The sequence below is a fragment of the Nothoprocta perdicaria genome, unplaced genomic scaffold (assembly GCF_003342845.1).
Source record: "Nothoprocta perdicaria isolate Ctin4 unplaced genomic scaffold, notPer1 scaffold_11, whole genome shotgun sequence".
Taxonomy (NCBI): Eukaryota; Metazoa; Chordata; class Aves; order Tinamiformes; family Tinamidae; genus Nothoprocta; species Nothoprocta perdicaria.
The window spans coordinates 2,676,754-2,697,870 of NW_020454205.1; the positions used below are offsets into that span (position 1 = coordinate 2,676,754).

General features: G+C 52.4%; 1 protein-coding gene across 2 annotated transcripts in view; it reads right to left on the bottom strand.

Annotated features, from left to right (window-relative positions):
• Positions 1-1,153: 1,153 nt before the first annotated feature.
• The window catches only part of KLF7 (Kruppel like factor 7), a 40,941-nt gene continuing 20,977 nt past the window's right edge, over positions 1,154-21,117 (bottom strand). The window contains exons 2-4 of one of the 2 annotated variants that reach the window (XM_026049957.1): positions 16,510-16,938; positions 6,337-6,460; positions 1,154-1,282 (exon numbers count right to left, since the gene is read on the bottom strand). In XM_026049957.1, the coding sequence (XP_025905742.1) occupies positions 1,245-1,282; positions 6,337-6,460; positions 16,510-16,938 (591 nt within the window). In that variant the 3' untranslated portion in view covers positions 1,154-1,244. Of the gene's footprint in view, positions 1,283-6,336; positions 6,461-16,325; positions 16,939-21,117 lie in introns of both variants that reach the window. The other variant, XM_026049949.1, reaches the window with a different exon arrangement.

The window sequence follows — 21,117 nt, forward strand, 5'->3', positions numbered from 1 at the left end:
TGGCTTTTTTTCTTTGTAAGATGCTCAGCAAGCATTAGGTTGAAATAAAAAAAATGTCTGCAGGTGCTTTTTACACAAACAAAAGTCTAATGTTTTAAACTGGTGAATAGAAGAACAGCAAGGCCAAGCAACAGAATTCATCGCTAAGCCCCTGCCGGTTGCGGCTAACGTGCTCACATGATGTGGAAGGAGTCCTGCAGTCACTGCCTGTGTGGCCAGTCCCAGACCGATATCCAGGTGGAGACAAGGAGTTCTGAAGATCACTTGTTCGTGGAGAAAAGAGAAAAGAAAATCATTTCAGCTTCCGAATAAGCTCGCAACGTTTTTGCTCAACAAATAAACAAGAAGTCCTAGCTACGGCAATAAGGTGATGCCTACAGAGATATTAGGTGCTGTTTCTCAGGGACTTCGCCCTCAGCCACTTAGCCAGCAGCTTCCAGAGTCCCTAGTGCATATGTTGTGCAATAGCCAAAAATAAAATTAAAATAAACCGAGAAATATAAAGTCCTCCGTGAAATCTACATAAACTCAGGCCAAAAAGAGGATGTTTGTGTCACAAGCGTCACTCCACAGTCTACTGCCACTAAGGCCACTGGTATTGACTTAAAAGGATCTTAATAGCTCAGTTCTAGGAAGAAGAACCAAAACCAAGACAAGTCAAAGTGTCTGTGAGAAGTCGGACGCATTGAACATTAGGAATTCTCAGACAAAGAACAAGTGAACCAAGAGGTTAGTTTTGGCTACCAAACTGGGATTTGGTTTTCTAGGTTTTCCCCCCGTCTATTTAAAAAGAAAAGTTAGTGCTACAAATATGCAACTTGAAGACAACGTATTCTCCTATTGAGTTGCACTGAGAAGCAAGTTAAACGAGCCCCTCCTCCTGCCGTCCACCTGCAGGGAAGCCTCCTCATTCGCTTTCATTTCTCTTGGCAAAAAGCAGGARACAAATCCAAGAGAGACGAAGTACTGTAAGCCACTGTTCCGTCTTACTGGCTCCGATGCCGCTTCCTTGCCTGCATCTTCTCCCATCCAGCTGGGGCAAGGCATAAAGGACACGTGTAGGTGCTGAAGTCTAGTTGGGTGCGTGACAGTGTGAGCGTGTGGCCCCTGTACAGAGCGTTAGGTGTGAACGAGGTCCCTCCTCCTGCAAGGCAGCGKGTTCTAGCTGGGGTTCCCCTCTCGTCTCGTAGCACTTAGCTCAGGTGACATCCGCGCCAAGCCGACCCGCGTTCAGATGTGTCGCTTCATGTGGAGGGCAAGGTGATCAGACCTGGAAAAACACCTGCAAAATAAACCAAGGGGGGAACGGAATAARTAGGGGATCTGGCAAAAAGGGGGTGCCTGCTCCTCCTTCCGTACATACTGGGGGAAATACTTATCCCAGTTTGGAGACATCCTCCAGATTATCCATGGCCGGCCACCAAACCAGGCATGATTCACCCCTGTCACCCTAAATGGCCCATTAGCCTGGCCGTTCAACAGCTGCACCAGTAAATAAATGTTCTGCTGCTGCTCTCCCTCCCTCTTCTTTCACCGAGTCAAACATCTGGGAAGGGTGCTCACTCRTGCACCCCCAGTAATAAAATCACATATTTATTACAAGTGAATGTTTGTTTGTGTGTGTATATGTATGTGTAATATACACCCCCCCACACACATATATATATATATAAACACATATATTTTATACATGTATATAAAATAAAACATAAAAAGTCATTTTTGACTAAAAAGTCAACAAAGACATTTTTGAAAGTCATAAAAGTCATAAAAAGTCACATGGTTTACATGGCTCAGCAGTGCCAGCTTAAAAAAACACCAGCTCTTAAAAGTACCTGAAAGAGGCACCAAAGAAAGGCGTCAGACTTGGAAGCTGAATTCCCATTTCTAATTCCAAGACAAGTTGGTGGGGGCTGCATCTCTCTCCCTTTCTCTCTGCAGAGAATCCCAGTACTAAGTGTGGATGTTGATAAACACCATCTCCCTGCATAATGCTGAGAGGAGGTAAGGTACAATCCCTATTTTTAAGAGTGAAAATCGAGACATGGATAAGGCAAGAAAACTGGAAAATTGCTACAGATCATACAAGAAGTCTAGTAAAACCGGAAATAAATCCCAGGATTTTGACTTTCAAGTTTGGGGTCTTTTTCAAAGCCATTTCTTCTCCACGTCGTTACGAAACACTGTATTTTGACATTCCAAAAAGGTAGATAGGTGCTGATGAGATGGACTCAGGATGGCAACCCTAGAGAATTAAAACACCTGTTGAGTTTTAAGGCTGGTCTAAATACACCACTGATTTGGGATAAGGTAGGGTATGGATTCAAAACACAACATCTATTTTAGATTAACTCCCTTTCTAAAGGCCGCCTTCTGAAATAACCAAATCCACTCGAGAAGCAAGTTAATGCCCAGACTAAAACCCCCTTAATGGCAGGAGCAGCACCCCACACCACCTCCTCCGGAGTTACTGTCCAGGAAGAGCTCCAAGGCAGCCAAGGCGCTGCAGGGCGCGCTCGGCACCGGGAGGAGCAGCCCGAACCCGGGCTCTTCACACCATCGAGCAGCGTCGGYGCCAGGACAGGACCAGTGCTCTTCTTTCGCCCGGGTGCTCTGCATTCTGCCCACTCCGGCCCATAAGACACTGGCTCACTCACTTGACAATAGCAAAGTTTGTAAGTATCCCCTATTGTAGGTATATCCCCTAAAAAGATCCGATCTGTGGCTTTTCAATAAACCGTGTTTTTTGGCTCTGAGGGCATCGTGACAAGCTACTTACAAACCCAGCTTGCTTCAAACATCGTTTCGCTGCCCCACATTTAGAGCATGAGAGAGTCACCAATGCACCTTAGAAAAGAAAAGGAAGTTTCTTGTGAGAACGTGGACAGCTCACATCCATACTGCACTGAAYATACTTCCAGAAAATGCAGTGGTTGAGTATTCCGTATTTTTCAGAGAGGAAAAAAGAAAGATATTTCAACTACTAAGTTAAAGCAGCAGGAAGCACGCTCAACCTCATGGCAAACATCCAGGGGATCCCCACCACGAGCGGAGAAAGGCTGAGGAACTCTAAAAATGAAAAGATTTTAAATTGTTAAGGGACCTTGTCTGTCCCCMGGCACAGGCACTCTGTATGCAAAGATGAGGAGCAAGATCCATATTTTCCAGACAAAGAGAGCTCCCAAGGAGGCAGCTCTGACAAGGAAAGCGAGATGCGCGGTGGCTGCGGACAGCACTGCCCTACTCAGCAGTTGTCTATTGATCCGCAGCAGCTTAGAGGCGGTCAATACCTTTGTGTAAGGCAGAGTGGGGCAGAAATCAAGAAGAAAGCCTGGCCACCGGGATGGAGGCTGCTTCCTGCAGGCTCACAAGGCAACTGGGAGCGGAGGGGGCTCTCAGCGCCGCTAGGATTTTCCAACCCTTGGGTGCCAACATCCATCCTTGCACCAAGATCCCTCTCGTCAGCTGCCCTGGAAGCAGCTCTGGCTGCCAAAACGAAACAACAGCCCCGGGGGCTGCCAAAGAGGCCGGCACCAGCTGGCGCTGGAGCCGGGAGCAGCTGCAGAGCCACCTCCCAGGCGCAGCTTTTCCTYGCTGCTCCGCTCTGTTGGGAATGCAGCCCCGAAGAAGTGTGCTGAGTCACAGCACAGCCAGGTCCGGTAAAAACAGGGTCCTAGGGCATCGTGTCACATCAAGGATCACAGCATTAGTATCTGGTAACCTTTTTGCCTACGGTATATTTTACTGCTCACAGAAAGGTACATTAGTGATTCTTCAGGCTTTCCTGCAGAATGATTTGGGTAGTGCTATCTAGCGGTGAGGCTGCTGGATGGGGACATTAATTTCAATGGTAAAAACCTCCCTACCAAATGCTGCAGCTAAATCACGCTGATAAAAACAAAAACATTCACCAACGGACACGTTTTTCCCTTCTGGAACTGCCACCAGCAGTGGAGAGGACTCCGAAAGGCGACGGGAGAAACTCCCTTGTCCACAAAGCAGGGAGCCGGWTCGTGCCCAGCCCGGCTTGTGGAACACAGTGACGCTCCTGCAGCTCCGTGTGTGTGTGTGGGACCCACCACCGCCCTCCCCGTGGTCCCTTGCCCAGGGCACGGACACTTGGCGCGGATAGAGATGCCCTAATCCTGGAAGCCACGCGGCACCACGCGCGCTCCCTAAGCCCAACGGGGCTCCTTCTCTGCTGAACAGCAATGCTGCTGCTCGCTGCTATGGCAGGATTGCTAAATGCAGCTCCTACGGGCTCCTTAATGCCCAGCAAGGCTGGAGGTCTGGGGAGCTACCACAGCCCCTGTCACTAAGGACAGTGCAGAAAAGGGCAGCAGTTCAGATAGGGAGAAACTGTTTCTCATCTGGGACCAATTCAGGGATGTCTTTACCATTAAATGTCTGTCTGAGTGTTTTCCTGGGTAGGGACACGCTTTCAGTATGTCGCTTCAGAGCTTGCCTGAAGTGACATCTGCAAGAGSGGGTAGCAGAAGTGTCTGTGAATCGGAACAGGAGGAAAACTAGCGGGATGGCAGCGTGGGCCAAAACCGACCAAAGCGCAACGAGACAGAGTCCCTTCACCGGCCTGCAACAACTGCCTGGGCAGGGAACAACAAAGCTGGCTCCTAGCGCCGAACGGGCACGGCCTGTGTGCGGAGTCTAACCCAGCACTCCGGACTTACCAATAAACACGCTTCCTCCACGCACAGCTTGCTGCACAAGAGCAGAAAAGGCGTTAGGTGGTTGAAGGCAGCCCTCTCTGCTGCAGGGGCTGGGTTGGCTGCACAGAAAACGCCTGGAGAGGGGAGCAGGAGAGCCAACACRGCCCCAAGGCCTGGGAGACCGAGGAGCTGCGGACACCCGCTGTATTTCTTGCCATCTCTGCTAAAAACGCTGTCTGTCCTGACATTTTTACATTGCCTCTGTGTGTCTRTGTGTATAGACTGGCGTGGTTAGCTCATTCTCCAGAGAAGAAAACAGATCAAGGCAGCGCCTTACGTTTAAAATGAGAACACAAACCTTCTCCTTCAGAGATGCCTATACCAAAGCAAACTCCAGAGGTCTCTACACAGCTTGCCCCATCCCTCATTTTGTGCAAACAAAAGATAATCCGGGGATAAAACAAAAGAAAATTCAAGAGGAAGCCTGAGGGAAGGGGGGCAGGAAGAGGGGAGACAAGGGGAAAAGAGAGCTCAAGGAGATGAAGCTCTTGGAAAGACAGGATGTAAAATGATCAAATTTCCTTCCCATTAGAGGATGGGATCCCTTGTTTATGTCCCACGTATCCTCTTTCCATGCAGGTCTTCTGGGGATTTGATGCACCCAGCGGCTTCCTAGAGCCTTTATTGTGTTAGAAAACGTTTGCTTATCAGAGCAGAGAACCTTAATGCCGCATTAAAAAAAAAAAGGGTAATTTTCTTAAGCCTCTTTTTAAAAAAAAAAAAAAAAAAGATACATAAATAGGATTAGCCGGATAACATGCTCAGATGCAAGCACATTATTTGATTACCCAGGAGTGGATCCAGGTTTCACTCAGGGCACTGCCAGGCTCCAGCTGGGGGTGCGAGGCGGGAAAGGGCTCCTTGGTGGAGGCTGCCAGGGCTGTCAGGAGTCATCAGGGGGGTAACTGCTGGTGCTCCACCCCACCCTATTATCAGCGGGACTACGGGGAGGGTTTGCTCCTCGTGGTTTTGTTTCCAGACTCAAAGAGCCCGGCTGTCAGCACCCAGCGAGGATGACCAGATTTTTTCAGACAAGCTCATCATTAATTCAGCAGCAACATGAAGTGGTGAGGGCTGCAAAAAGGCACTGGCAGCAAGCGGCAGCTCCCACTGCTCTCTYGGAGAGCTGCTGGGTGCCCAGTTTCTGCAGGCCCCTCATTTCCCAGTGCCCAAAGGAGGGCTGTTGCCTGACAGGCTCTGCTCTGGGCATCTATCATGCTTTAAAATCTCAGCCMGCACAAAATAAAGCCGTGGAGCATTTCCCACATCAAGGAAATGCCAAGGGGGAGATTTACAGCTGGACAAGGCTCACTCRTTAGTGAGTGAGCACTCATTAGTGTGCACTCACTCTCTGCACATTAGGGAGTGTGCAGAGATCTTACATAAAGCCATCCCACAAAGCTGAAGTGTCAGAGGTGCCTCCTCTGCTCCTGGGCTTCTGCAGAGGAGGCTGCTCGTGGCCCTGGGGCGCCTCTCTCCAGTTTCTTCCCAGGACAGGAGGAGGGAGCCAGTGGACAAGGAGACGGGTCTCCGCTCCCAGGGAGCCGGCAGCTCCCGCCGTGCCCGGTCCCTGCACCTGGAGCCAACGCYGTGCCGGGGGCTGCATTACCTGTCGCAGTGGTTGCATTTGAAGGGCTTTGCGCCCGTGTGCTTTCTGTAATGCCTCGTGAGCTCGTCGCTGCGTGCAAAGCGCCACTCGCACCCGTCCCACGAGCACTTGTAAGGCTTCTCACCTGCGGAGGGGAGGAGAGAACAGTCAGCAGGGTCACCAGGCACCGACGCGGTGGGGTTGAGGGGCTGAGCTGGGCGGCCTCCCCCTGCCTCTCCCTCCGCAGCACAGCCCACGGTCAGGGACGCCTRCACTCCTTAATGCTGGTGCTGCGCCAGCCTTGGGGCTCCTCTGCTGCTCCTCCTCGAACAGAAACTGCTCTTTGGCTCAAGACGTGACTTCAAACCAGCCTGCCCTTCAGGCTTTTTGCACTGCACCGTCACCAGTTGTTCTCCTACCCCAACCATTAACCGTGTGGCTGGCGGCAGGGCAGTGGGGCAAGGGAAGAGGCAGGCGAGGTGCTGCTCTGCTCGCAGTTACCTGCTTGCCAGCACACACCAGTCCCTGCGGATGGAAATCTGCCAGGGTGCAACATCATCTCCCCCCATAACCCACGCTCGAGTGCTGCTCCTCCTATATAAAATCAATGTCAGTATTCCCCGCGCGGCGCGCACAGCATGGATGCATTAGCGGAGGAGGGGGCTGAGGGAAAGAGCCGACAAGAAGACACTTTCCCTACCGAGCCTCTTAGCTGGGAATTATAAACAAAGACAGGGTTATTACTTACCTATTTGTGCTTAACGTTGCTAAGAAGCTGATATAAAATTTATAAAAATTTTATATATATTTATATTTATATATATTTAAATATATATAAATATATATATAAATTATATATATTTATAAATAATTTATAAATATATATATTTATAAATAAATAAATAATTTATAAATAAATTTGTAAAAACCATCGCTGCCCACACCAAAGTCGCAATCTATACGACCTGCCCACAGCCAAGTCACGTGCGACAGTCGCTTGGCTAAAGCAGACTGAAATCCCTCCGTGCAGACGGGCAGGTTTCTATATTTAACTTGTGCACTCAGCAGGTAAAGGAGAGAGATCTGATTACGGGAGACCTCGGTACTTCGGAGCGCCAAAACGCAGGGGCCCCAAGAGCAGGGGCAACGCAGAAGGCTCCGGAGCGGCATCGGAACAGGCAGGGAAGGCAGGTCCCGGGCGCGTTCAGCGCTGCAGCGGCCCGCGTGCACCCACAGCTCTGCTGCCCCACGCCAGCGGCTGCAATACGGGCTGCAGCCGAGCCCTTTCAGCCCCCGYGGGGCCCGTCTGGCTCCACAGACACCCCGCCGGGGCGAGCAGCGGCAGAGGTGCCCGCGCCAAAGSCTCAGTTTGTGCCTCAGCCCCCCAGTGCAGAAGGCCAGGCGGGATGTGTCCCCCTCAGGGACAGGGGCTGGGCCAACACAAACACCCCCCTCACGCCRTGCCTGCCCGGTCACCTCTGCGCACTGTTTTAATTTATCTACCTGTTTATTTTACCTTTGTAAAGGGTTTTTTTCAGGAGGAATAGCAAAGAAGCGCAAAGCTGCTCGTGAGCGAGCGAAGCAGTGGTGTTTCTGTGCGGGTCCCTCAGCGGGGCCTCGGGGACCGCCACCAGCACCGGCCCCAAACCTGGCCTGGGGCTGCCACACGACACGGGCTCTCCGCTTGTCACAGGGAAAGGCTCTTCCGTGCCCGGTGAGCGGGGCAGCGCTTCTGTGCGAGCGGCTCCCGAGCTGTTCCCAAAGGGTGTCAACGGAGAGGCCTGCGGGAGAGCAGCGCTGAGGACAGACACGAACAGCCTCGGCCCCGAGGCCCCCACGAGCTTCCATCTCCCGCTCAGACAGGCGGGAGGAAAGGAGGGAATTCTGCGTCTCCACACGCCAGGGCAGAGAACAATCCGCTTCTTTGGTGGTTGCTCCCACCTTGCCCAGATGAAGCGGCTGCACTTCCCGCTGAGGGGCTTGTGTGCGCCCGGCAACGCAGGAGCATGATCCATCCATCCATCCATCCATCCATCCATCCATCCATCCATCCATCCATCCCCACGGGCCAGGCTGCTCCGCCACCGCGGTGCAGGATTAGTGGGAACAAAAGGCTGCCTTGGGAAGCCCTCTTCTGCTGAAGGCAGAGCTCCCACTCGCTTCTACGGGGCCAGGATTTCCCCCGTTCTAACAAATTAATAATAATCTTCAAAATTCRATTAAAAATAGGCATAGCACAGAGCTGCGCCACACCGAGTTTTCTTTTTCAGGCTCTAATTCCACAAAATTAATAACTGCGCTTAAAATGGAGCCCGTGAGTCGCTCCCGGGAAGGGGGCTGGACTCCTTCGGCCACCTTTATTCCCCCCACAGCACACAAACCCGTGCGGTGCGCGAGCAGCTCCAGGAGCCACGTCCCTGCACAGCAACGTGGGCGCCGCACAAAGGCCACATCCAGGCTCCGAGAAAGGAGCCGCTTCCCAAAGAGGCAGTTCCAAAACCCTCGGCGGCCCCAGTTGAGAACCGGCCCCTGCATCGAGTTCTGCATTTTTCTGAGACAAGGGCTAATGTCAACATACCATATGTGCACGGAAAACCTTCTAGGACGGACCCAGAATAGTAGCTTTCAYGTTTTCCTCATTTTTTTTCCCCTGGGAGGCAGAAAACCTTCTCTGGTGACTTCCAACCTGCTGAACTTTGCAAACTGACAGGAAATATGCAGGACCGAAGCCAAAATTTGTGAGAGTCGCAGCAAAAAATCCGCAAGACCTTGGTATCTCCGAAATCAGGTCAGTGCCCCTTTGGTGACGATGACAAATGCAGGACTCTAAACATCAGGCAACTGGTTATAAAAATAAACGAAGCCCCACATGCATCCCTGGAAAATACACAGGAGCCAAGCACAAAAGCCCAGCAACACCAGCACGGGTGTAAATAACACCCTGAGGTACCGAGCAGACATCAACCAAGGACACCGTCACCGCAACAAGACCAGAGCATGCTGTGGAGGAAGGCAAGGATTTTATACATCTTGTATCTGCAGGATCCATTGCCAAGCCCAAGGGTTAACATAAATTCAGGAGCTCAGTCTCCCATAAAAATAATGAGACTTTAAAAGAAAACAATAATATTTAGAGATCGCTYGGCTTTTGTTTCGGGGATGACCTAAGGTCATGCTTTTAAATTGTTCTTTGCAGTCCTGCAAATGAAAAACACCCATTAAAAAAGAAAGCAGAAGATTTTTTTTCCCACCTGTTCCTTGGATTTCAAGAGTAGGGATTTTATTTAAAAAGAAAACCCTCCAAATCRGGGCACCTGCATAGTAATATCAAACAAGGTGGCAATGCCGCTGGATGAAATCCTGACTCCACTGAAGTCACGGGCAAAATGCCCACTACAGCTTGAGCTCCACCCTTTATCGCTACAGAACTGAAGCAAATAAACACATCAGGATTATCCCGGTGAATCTATTTCCCTGGCCCTCCCCTGCGCCCCTCCTTAAGCAGCACAGCAAAGYCATGTGTTGAGTGCAGTGTGCTTAGGGAAACAACCAGGAGGGTAAAATCCTGGCCTACAAGGAACTTCCACACCAGCCCTACACAGCTCAGTGGAGAACCCCAGTCAAAAAATTCTGGTTTTAAATTTTGAGTTTTAGCTCTGAGAGCCAAAATACGGAGCAGTGGAGAGCCCCTTTGTCAGCATGACGGATTTAGCCAAAAAATCCCAAAGAAAGGAAGGAACAAAAACAAATCCCCTTTGGATGCACATTTTGAAGGCCATTAAAGTAACAAATTAGTTATATTATACTTCAATAGCTCCTTAATACTAGGTATGTGATTACAGAAAAATAGCAGGCGGGAATTTGCCCTTGCAAAACAACAACAATCTCCTCTTTTTAAAAAAAAAAATCACTATGTGTTCTAATCTGTGCTGGGTTATTTGCATAAAGTTTCAGTTTTCATGAAAAAAAAAAACCCACAACACATTTCCTTCCATTTTAGAAATCTGTGATTAAAAGGTTATTCAAAACGAAACTAGTTCTAAAAGCCTCAAAGCCTAAAAATACGCCCTGAAAGGCGGCTTTAGAGGCGCTCCTTCCAGTACCTGAGTTCTTAGAGGACTTGACAAAAACGCCGACTGCAACTTGCAACAGAGAAGGGGATTAAACGCCAGACCTCTCCCCCAGATTTCTCCCCTAAGAAAGCTCGAGGGGGAYCGAGTCATGCAGAGACGTATGAAGAAAAAAGTGGGTTTTTAGGAGGGTTTTAGTAATTCTCCGCAACGAGCAGCGTGGGGGTGCGACACGCTGAGGCGCCGGTCCCCAGCGGTGCCACGGATGCTCCTGAATCCTCCTGGATGTGATGTCCTCCCRCCGCCGCGCACCGGGAGCCGAGTGYGGGGCGCCACGTTAACAATATTTTATATTTACGTGGCGCTCTTCGTGTGCAAGGGGCCCCCGGAGCTTTACGAGCTGCACGCGCGTGCCGACGAGGCCGGGCTGTAACTCTTCCAATTAGCGGAGCAGCGGCACGCGCCGCGTGGCACAGCGCACACCGCTGCCGGCCACTCCGCCTCTGCGGTGCCAACTGCCCTTTGGTACTCACCAGGAAACCGGTGTTTGGCACTTAATAGATGCACACTGCAGAAGGAAATTCAGATTTAAGTGCCCTTGCATCGCAGTGAATTCAGTGCATTTAAGCGCCCGTCACCTGGTCCTCARGGCTGCTTCATGGGTGGCTTTACAGGACAGCTTGGGAGCAGCTGTAGATCAGCCAGCATCATCTTCAGCCTCCTTTTAAGATGAATATTAGCTTCATTCCTCCGGCAAAGGGGAAGAACAGCCTGCYTAATGCACACAACCTCTGGAGGTCAAGGCTGCCATCTAAGCATATATGTGTGCAACCCATCAAGCAGTAAAACTAATTATAAAAATCAATTTCAGATACTTTTATGTGCCTTTCATTCCTCAATATACTCCTAATTGATTTTTGTTGGAGAAGTAGAAAGCGTAATTATTATCTTTTATTATTACAAAGGCACGCAGGGGGGCAGGGAGCAGACAGTGCTTAAATGCATCACCAGTGCATTTTACCCAAAAAAAGGTGGGAAAAAAGGCATTTTTACTCACAGTTTTGCCACCTGCTGAGAAGATGGAAAAGCCTTCGAAAGGGTGACAAAGCACGAGAGGAAAAGCCATAAGAGAAGGCATGGGGTGGGAGAGGGATGGGGCAGGGCTGGGGGAAGGTGGTGCCTGGTTTTGGAGCGYAGGGAAGTCGGGGGGAGAAGCAGCGCTCGGCCGGGTGGGACGCCCAGCTCCTCTCACCCAAAGGGCTCCGGATTGACGGCTCCAGTCACCGCCGTGCTGCAGGAGCAGGAAAAGAGGTGACCAACCTGCTCCCATCGCTCTTTCCACAAACCTCACAGCTCTGCGCCGCTCCGCAAGGGCCTCCTCTTTGGCACGCAGGCTCTCGGGACACAAAACGGAATTTTTGGTCTTAGTTCTTCCATATGGGCAACGCACAACACCCGTCCGTGTCAGACGGAAGAGCAGAGGGAGGTAAAACGTTGGGAGAGGGGGAAACGTCCCATTTCCTAGCCGGCACCGAACACCCCGCGGGGCCGGCGCAGCCCTTGCGGAGCCGCGGCCAAGCGGCCCGGCTGCGTCTCTGGAGCAGGGGCGGGAAGGAGGGATGGAGAAAGGGACCAAAGGGGCCGAGGTGCTGGGCGACGGGCCGGGAAGCAGCTGTGCGGCGGCCGCATCCCGCGCCGCAGCTCCTGGAAGCGCCGCGCCAGTCTGGCGGCCGCGCTCCACATCCCCAGGGAGCTGCAGGAGCGTTTGCAGGGGGATTTTGTGGGGTTTTTCCTTCATTTTTCCCCCCCTCTAATCATGGCTTTTAGCTTTGCAGTCAGCGGAGCGCAGTGTGAAGCAGCAGTGGCTGCAGGAAGAGAGGAAATGAGGGAAAAACTCCAAAAATGCCCCTCGTTAAAGAGCTATCGCTTCGCTTGCTCCCTGGGAAAGGGAAGAAAGGCAAAGGGAAGGGATGGAGACTGGCAGGGATAACACAGCAATAAAGCATAAGGAAAAAAATGTAATTTTAAATTCTTTTCCGTTTCCCAGTCTTGGCGAAGACGATGGTAGGGAAAACGAAGCCGATCCAAGTGGATCCAACAAAAGGAAGATAAAAATGTACCCTGAAATTCCCTCACTGGGCAACACTGCATCTTCAGGAAAAAATAAAACAAACTTTCTGTATCAAACACATTTCTGAATATGCATCCAAAGACAAATGAAGTCTAGGAGAAGAATCCCATGTGGGATTCGCTGGGTTCTGCAGGGAATTCMTGACAGAATTACACGGGCTCTGCGGCACCCGCACGTGGCCTGTGGGCTACAACAGAGCTCACAGACCTTTCAAGCTCCTTCTCGCTCAGGGAGTCGCAGATAAAAACCTGCTCCTCAAAGGCTCTTTTCCACTAAATATGCCAAGTTTCCGGCTCGACTTTTTACTCTGAGGAAAGCTCTTTTCCTGCTCGCCCCTCCCCAGCACACCCGCCAAATTCTCCTAAAAAACAAGTATTTCCCCTCAAACTTCTAAAGTAACAAACAGCAACCGCACTGGAAAACGACCAAGTGTGGAAAATTTCAACCTGAGGCAGGAAAAGTTTCGCCCGGCTACAGGTGACGGCCAAGTAGAAAGCCAGAGGAAAAGCACAACTAAACACGCTGCAGCTCCCAACATTTAGGCACTGAACCCAAGCACACGCAGCTTTGCACACCTGTATTTTTATAAATTACAGAAAAATCATTTGAATTCTCATGAAGCCACTGATTGCTATGGGCTTCTTAGAAGGTATGAGCCCAGCTGTGAGCAGCGGTTTTGCTTCCCAGGGACACGAAAGCTCTGTTCCCTCTTGGAGACCCCGGCCCAGGGCAGGTCCCATGGGGTGTTTTGTCCTTCCCTTTCCGAGCGGCTGAGCTGCCCCTTGACGTCCTCCTCGCTCCTCTCATATGGAGCCTACAGCAGCGCGGTGCCGCCTGCTTGACGTCTGTTGACCAAGTGCCTTTGGAGACGGTGTCAGACCACAGTTTGCTGGAGACAAATGCACCTTCCCCAAACTCCAGCCAGGCAGGGAGGCACAACTTGATTCCCAACGTCACCCAACCTTCCCTGCATTGTCTGCCTGTCCTTTCCTGTAACTTTTCCAGTCATTTTTCCTACAGCAGGCACTGTAGGAAAGCTGAAACACAGGAGGTTCCATCTCCAGGTGAGGAGGAACTTCTTTCCTGTGAGGGTGACAGAGCAGTGGAACAGGCTGCCCAGGGGGGCTGTGGAGTCTCCATCTCTGGAGGTCTTCCAAACCCGCCTGGATGCCACCCTGTGCCACATGCTGTAGGTGTGCCTGCTTGAGCRGGAAGGTTGGACTGGATGATCTCTASAGGTCCCTTCCAAMCTTAAAYATTCTGTGATTCTGTGATTTATCACCCAGCCTTCTTGCATCAACTGGTTCTTTTCCTACCATTTCCAAACCCTGAACTTTTCCTCTTGCAGCCCCAGCGCTTCAGGAAAACTTTCCTACTCTTTTAAGTCCTGCYTCAAAACCCTCCAGATCCCATTCCAGGTTCCCTAACACCATTGCTGACACGCTCGTGTCTCCCTAGCCTCTTCCTTGCAAACACAGTAATTTGTTTTCCTGCAGGGAGGATTTATYTGGTTTTGTTACTCTCACCCAGCAGTCTGAATCAAAGAACTATATAATTTAAAATAAGCTATCCTGACAGTGGCAGAGTCTACTTAAGCCTGCGTGTTCTTAGGTTAGCATGTAGACTCCCTACACCTATTTGCACRGGGATCTCCTCGTTGTTCTGGGTTTTATGCGGCTAAATATAAACATGCAATGACCAAATTCTGTGTCTTAGACTTGAGCTTAGCTGGTATCAGACCCAGCGCGGCCCTTGGCGGTGCCGGCGGCTCCGTGAGCGGGTGCGAGCGGGTCTCTCCGTCAGGCCTGAGGCCGGGGCTCCCTCCTCGCGTGTTGGCCCCTCTCCCCCGCGGGCAGCTTCCCAAGCCCAGGGCTCACCCTTCCTTCCCAGTCACGGGCACAGCCTTCTTCCTCGCGGGGCTCCTCTGCTTTTCCCACGGACAGCCCCAACGCCTTTACACCCCCTTCACTTTACACGTCCCCACTTACTCTGAATTCAGTAAAATATTTTCATCTCCCCTTCCATCCAGCCCGCGTTTTTCCCTTTCCCTTCCAGATCCAATTCTCTCCCACACAGGTAATAGCTCTTCCCTCTCCAAAGGTTATCCGGAATGTGGCTTCATAGCCAATCCAACTGTTCTGATGGGCCTTACAGCAGGGCCCTCATTCCCTGCTGGAGGAGGTGGATAACAAGGGAACGTCACCCCGCACGGGGTGGTTTGGGGCGGTTTTGCAAGAGCAGTTGTTGCTGCAAGGGCTCTCTCAGGACTCCCTGTTCCCACACCACCCACTGGGTGATGCAAATACAGCAATTCCACGAGTTCCCCCTTTTCGGGGGAACACGTGGCATTCTTGGCTAACTTGAGGACCGGCCGCGTGAGACTCGTGGCTCGCAGCTGGAGGAGGAGCGCAGGGGTCAGGCCGGAACAGGGAGGACATTGTGGCTGTGTCAGCAGCAACGCGCCCGCCCTTGTGCCCTGCTTGTGCCCTGCTTGCGCCAGCGTCCCCGCTGCGCTGCTGCAGGGCTTGGAACGACTGCGCCGCTTCCATTGGCTTCCAGAGCACTAGATCCCCAGCGAGGCCACTACCAGCAAGCTGAATATGCCCAATAAAATCCCCAGGAAATCTGTATTGAAAGATCAAAACCAACGTGTTTTATATCTTGCTATGATTTATGCTTCAGACCATGCAACTTCTACAGCGTTGCCTAGTGTATGACGGATGCAGCCCTCTTCACAGCCCACGCGTTTGTCTGATTTACTGCACTGGCCCGACGTGTTATTTTGTGCCTTGCAAGAGCCACGTCGCTTCTAGAAGTCTGCCCGCACGATAAGATTATGAATTAAATGTGCAGTTATCGCAGGAGACCACACATTTTACAGCAAAACTGGGAAAACTGCTTACAGCAATCCCTCTGGAAACGGGAATAATCACATGATAAGATAGTGCTAATGGGAATTTATCAGCTCCCATCACATGTGAAGCTCGGAGCAAAGCAGCGACGYGAATGGGCTGCGCAGCTATTCCTGCCCACGAACGCGGGCTGCGGGGCCCAAGCACAAACGACAGGAGGTTGGGGATTTTCAACAGCCCAACCTGAGCCCATTTGGGGTGCTTCAAGAAGCTTACACTGTGAGGCTTATCTGCAGCATTAGCAAATATTACCCCCCATCAGAAAGCCTGTTATTTTTCCATATTTCTCTCCGGACAGACTCTATGTCATTCCTTGGCTCGTTCTCCATGTATTTTATCACTGGAGTAGCCCAGAGAGCAGGATCTCAAGGGTACACGTGTCTGTATACAGGCAGTGTCTGCATCTACCCACRTGCTCTCGCACACACACTCTTCCTAAACCACACCTCTCAGATCTGAAATACATTTTTTTCTCTCTTTTGCCATATGAAAGGTAACAGAAAACCTACGCACGGCACCATTTGTTTCAAGCAGTTAATATGACTAAAATAAAMCTTTTTAAGGTTGTTCTGGGGAATGGAATACCCCAAACCCACGGCGGCATGACCACAGAGGTAATGTGCATGGTGTATCTAAATCCCTCAGGGATCCTGAAATCACTCCACATCAAGGCCTGTAAGACATGAAACCACCACTGGCTAATCGCAGAGAGTGAATTCCCCTGTTCTCTGGAAACGGGTACAAYTGGGGACCTGCCACATTTTCCAGTACCCCGTGGCACAAACACGGGCCTGGACTTTCACAGGAGACTTTTTTTCCTTTTCTACATGAGAATAACAGGAGATCGGTTACTGTGACGGGTAGCAGGAGAAGAAGAGAAGCATCCTACACAGGTACCTGTATGAGTCCTCTGGTGAGCCTTTAAGTGGGAGCTCTTTGTATAAACCTTGCGGCACCCGTTAAACTGGCAGCGATGAACCCTCTTCTTGTTCTCCGGGGACGCCTCCGCCCCGGCGCCTCCTTGCTCACTGTCACTTTGCCCGCTCTTTCCYGTCCCCGCAGTCGCTGCCGCGACCCCCGCTTTCCCGGAGCCCAGCGGGGACTTCTTGGGCACCAATTTCAACGTCACCGAGCCGTCCACCGCCGAGAGAGTCTGTGAGGTTTTGACGAGGTGGCGGCTGAGCTCCGGCGAGGAAGGGGGTGTTAATGAGGTGACCGCATTGAGCTGGGCCTGGTTGACGGCTCCGTAGCCTTCCGTGGCAGAGCCGGAGGGCTGCACGCTGAGGCACGTCTCAGAGAGCAGCTTGTCCCGTGAGAGGAGGGCATCCACGCTGGCGCTCTTGTCGCACGCGCTCGTCTCCACTGGCAAGAGGATGGGCTCCAGCCCTGGGATGCCGTCCTCCGCGTCGGGAGCTGAGGAGGCGTGCAGGAAGCAGTCCAGCTCCTCGCCGAAGCTCTCGGAGAGYCTGCGCGGCTCCGTCTGCAGGTACCGCTCCAGTTCCAGGCACGTCTGCAGAGGGAGGGCCGAGGGAGAGAGCAGAGAAAGAAATCAGTGTTAGAGACACTAACTCCCACCTAGCGGAGGAAGGGCCGCCCTTCGGGAAATACGCGGATTTGGTGCTTATTTGCAGCTGCTCATGGAATATACGTGGGAATGTGGGAATATCAGCACACAGCAGCGGACATGTGGTTAAAGCAAAGACTGGAAAGCATCTACTATTTTTTTCATGAAAGCCTGCACTTTGTCCCGTGGATACGAGGTCCCTTCCAAAGGAATGTGTTATCCGGCCAACGGCCGCTTCCACACGGAGCAATTCTCGCTGCCTTCTCTTGTGGCCACCGACAACTACAACGTGGCCTCTGCAAAGAATCGTCTCCCCCTTCTCCCCCAACACCACGTTTCTCCCCAAAGGCAACTCAGCAGAGCTGGCTGGGGCTCAATCTGTTCTTAAAATGGCACAATTCTGAACTACATCATTTTACGGCAGAAAGAGCAGAGAAGCTCCAGAGATACTGCAGATTATTTAAATGGCCTAGGATGAGGGAAGACGTGACAGAAATAGGGGTCCTGTTGTCATTTTTGGAGGGTTTTGGGCACCTCTGYTCAGGTGCCACTTCCCACATACAGGACACAGGCTTGTGCACACACACAGAGCTTTGTAAAAGTAAAGATATAGTTAAAGCAATGATTGTCAATACAAGGATAACCCCCCCTAGTTAAATGGATCTTATATGAGGTGTCCTCAATTAGCTTCAATAAACCTGCAGGCACCATCAGWCTGCTCAATGCTCTCCAAAACACACATTATAAACTTTGATTATTTATCGAAAACAGCTGGCTGTAGTTTCAGGAGCTTTTAGCAGAGTTTATTAGTGCCGTTTTTCACTTCTGGCTGCTTGCAAGGCTAGCTGCTGTAGTAACAGCAYGGCCATTTTACAGGACCTGGAGAAACACACGCTCTAGTTTTTTTTTTAGAAACCTCTAAAAACTGCTCCCGAGGGAACACTTCTAGAGACAATAAGGGGATTTTAAAACAAAATTTTCAACAGAGCCTGTGGTCACACAAGTGCATCTCAACCTGGAAGCCACGCACCCGATGGAGAAACAAAAACCTGTTACCAGCAGGGACAGGAGGAGAGGCAGATTCCCAGCCTCTGAGCACAAAGGTCCCAACAACAGGAGGATAAAGAGGTTCCAGTCACAGCTGTCTAGGAGCTAGGAAGAAGCCCAGGATTATTGCGTTCAGTGCAGCAAGGGAGGACACTGTTCTTCTCACATGTACTTCCGTGGGATGACTTTCAGAGTTAACAATTTGTTAGGACATTTGTGGTTTTTTTTTTTTTAAATAATCCCTGATTACAGACCTGCGCTGCAGAGCCGGGCTTGGGCAGAAGGCAGCAGAGCAGCACTGTGCAGCAGAGCTCCCGTTGAGCGCGTGGGCAGTTCCCAGAGCACGGGATCGTGTTCCCGCCCCGCACGCAGGCCTGGGGCCGCACGCCGGCCGTCCCACGCTCGCCAGGGGCAGCCGTCCAGCTTGTGCCCTCCTGATGTTCAATAGGATAGTCCCTGACCTTCTACAGGATAGTCCAGCTCCTGACCAGAGGGCCAAGGTGCCCCCTCCACAGGGCAGCTCCCTGCCCCACATGCCTGCCTCTGCCCAGGGGGTCCCTTTCCCTTACCCACGGCGACGATGGGTTGGATTTGCCGCCRGGGCACCGGTTACCTCTGTGTCACTGCACGCGGCCCCGGCACATGCTCCCTGCTCAGCACCAAGGCTTCCCGCGAGCCCCAAACGATGGGAATTCACACCAGGCTTCCAAGCAGGCTGCCCTGGCACCTCATGCTGCTCCTGCCCAACCTTGCTGGGCTCGTATGACCAGAGCAACATTTCCCCCCGAGCCGCCCACACAGCAGCGCCTGCTCAAGTGCCGAGCACCTCTGCGAGGGCAGAGGCAGGGGACGGGGTTCTCGGCCCTCATCTGGGAGCCTCCTGTCCCAGGAAGGTTCATCTGAACCGGAGCAAGCAGCAGGCACTACCAGGGCTGTGCCCAGGCCACCAGGGCCCATGGGCCGCGCTCAGGCTCCTCTTGCAGGAGCCTGGGAAGCCACGAGCCGGGGCTGCGCACCAGGGCCGGGGAAGTGCAACGCTGGGCGCGTGAGGAACGGCCTTAGCCGGGGCTCCAGGCTCTCCCCAAACGCATCTGAACAGGTTTGGGGGGCAGCTTTGCAAAGGGACCCTGCAGCCTTTYCGGAACACGCACCCCAAGCCAGGTGATGCTTTCGAATTCCCCACTGCATTCAGCTCGGGCTCTTGCGCCCACTTAGCTTCCCCCAGTGGGGGAAAAGCAAATTCAGGGGCCCAATAAACACAGGCTTCCAAATGAAAGAGCAAGCATAATCATAAATTAAAGGGAAAAAAAAGAGAGAGAGAGAAAGGCAGAGACTCCAGGCCATTAGGGCTGACAGCAGTCGCATGGAATTGYGATTGCTCTGGGCTCAGAAAGCTGCCCTGGGCACTGCCTGCGGAGGGAGGCAGGAGGTGCTGCCCCTTTAAGGCACAACTACCCCACGACAACAATTGTAGCCCTGACAGTTTTTCCAGCTTCACCATTAATTTTCCATAAAGAGCAGCTTCTGGATGAGCCCTTTTCAGGCGGAGGCTGATGCCTCGGCACCCTGTAATTACGGCTGGCTCCGCGCTCCCGCGGCACCTGGGCCGCTGCAAGGCACCAGCTGGCCACGTCCTGCCTCCGAAACCCAACCCGGCAGCTCCAGCCCCTCTCCCCACAGACAGCCGGGGGGGAAAAAGGGATCTCAAAGAAAGGACATAATGAAGTGGCTCCCTCTCGCCCCCCACGGCCTCTCGAGCCAATAGAGCAGCAGCCCTGGCACCGCGGGGCCGGAGCGGCCTCCGTCCCTCCAACAAAGCGCAGGGGCCGCGGCCTCCTTCCCTGCGGAGCCCCCGCTCCRACCGGCTGCTCCGCGAGGGCACGGAGCCGGCGAGGCGGCGCCCGGAARCCGGCCCGTTTCCTTCACGCGGGGCTTGGGTTCTCAGGTCAGCTAAGCCCACGCTCTGGGCCTGAGCTGGGACCTGCAGAAACCGCTCGGGCCARCACCAGCCGTGTGGACCACAAGGGGCAAGAGGAGGTTTTTGGTCTCAATTCCCACCAAGTGCACGAGCAAGTCCCCACTCTGGGTGGGCCCAGCGGGGTATTGACAACCATCCACTGAGATGTGAACCTGAACTGGCAGACTGAAACTCCGGAGAACCTCCCACAGATMCGGTGTCTTCACCGCCAAACTGGACCCAAACGTCCCAGGCCGTGCTGCTCTCCATCTCATCCCCAGTCTTGCTCCATGCCTTGCTTCTCCTTAAACGCTCGTGCAAGAGGAGGCGAGACTGGGGCAACATATAATAAATGTCACGTGTGATCTACACCTCGCTATTCTGCAGGCTGCTACATCGCAGACAACTTGACAGGCACTAAACTTTCTCACACAGCATCTGAATGACTTACAGCAATAATTTGTAATGGGCAGAGGAACATGGTTTCCTTCAGGGACACAGGGAGAAGATCCATAGGACTGCTCGTCGCTGTCRAGCTGTTTGCTCAGGCTAGGGATAAAAAGCAACCCGCTACTTCAACGTACCTGCCCTGATGAACAAGGGTCCTTCTCTTGGCACCTTGCTCTTCAATTGAGCCCGCTAAAGGCCATGAGGATTCACCGCTGACAACTAATAGGATGTGACCTTGCCAGACGCCACATGCTTGCAGGAAGGCAGCGGGAGGGCTGCAGCAGGGCCGGGGGCATTCCCAGCAAGGACTTTCCATGTTTGGATACCACTGTCCCAACAGAGGTGCAGCCCCAATGCCTGAAAGGATTTCAGCCACTGAAATAAGACAGTTTTGTCTCTAACCTCAACAACAGGGTAAGACAAAGTCCAAAGACCCCTCCTAGGCTTGCAGATACTTGGCTTTGACTCGGAGCAGCCTACGTTTGTGGGTGYTGTCCCACAAAAGCGCAAGCCACAACACTCAACATCGCGCCAGGAAGGGGCTGCAGACAGTGCTGGTGATGCTGGGTTCCGCCTCCACCACTCTCCTCCAGAGAGGAGCCGGCAGCAAAGCTCCAGGCGGGCCCACCGTGGTCATGGATGTGCCAAGTCTCACAGCACTGGAGGCACTC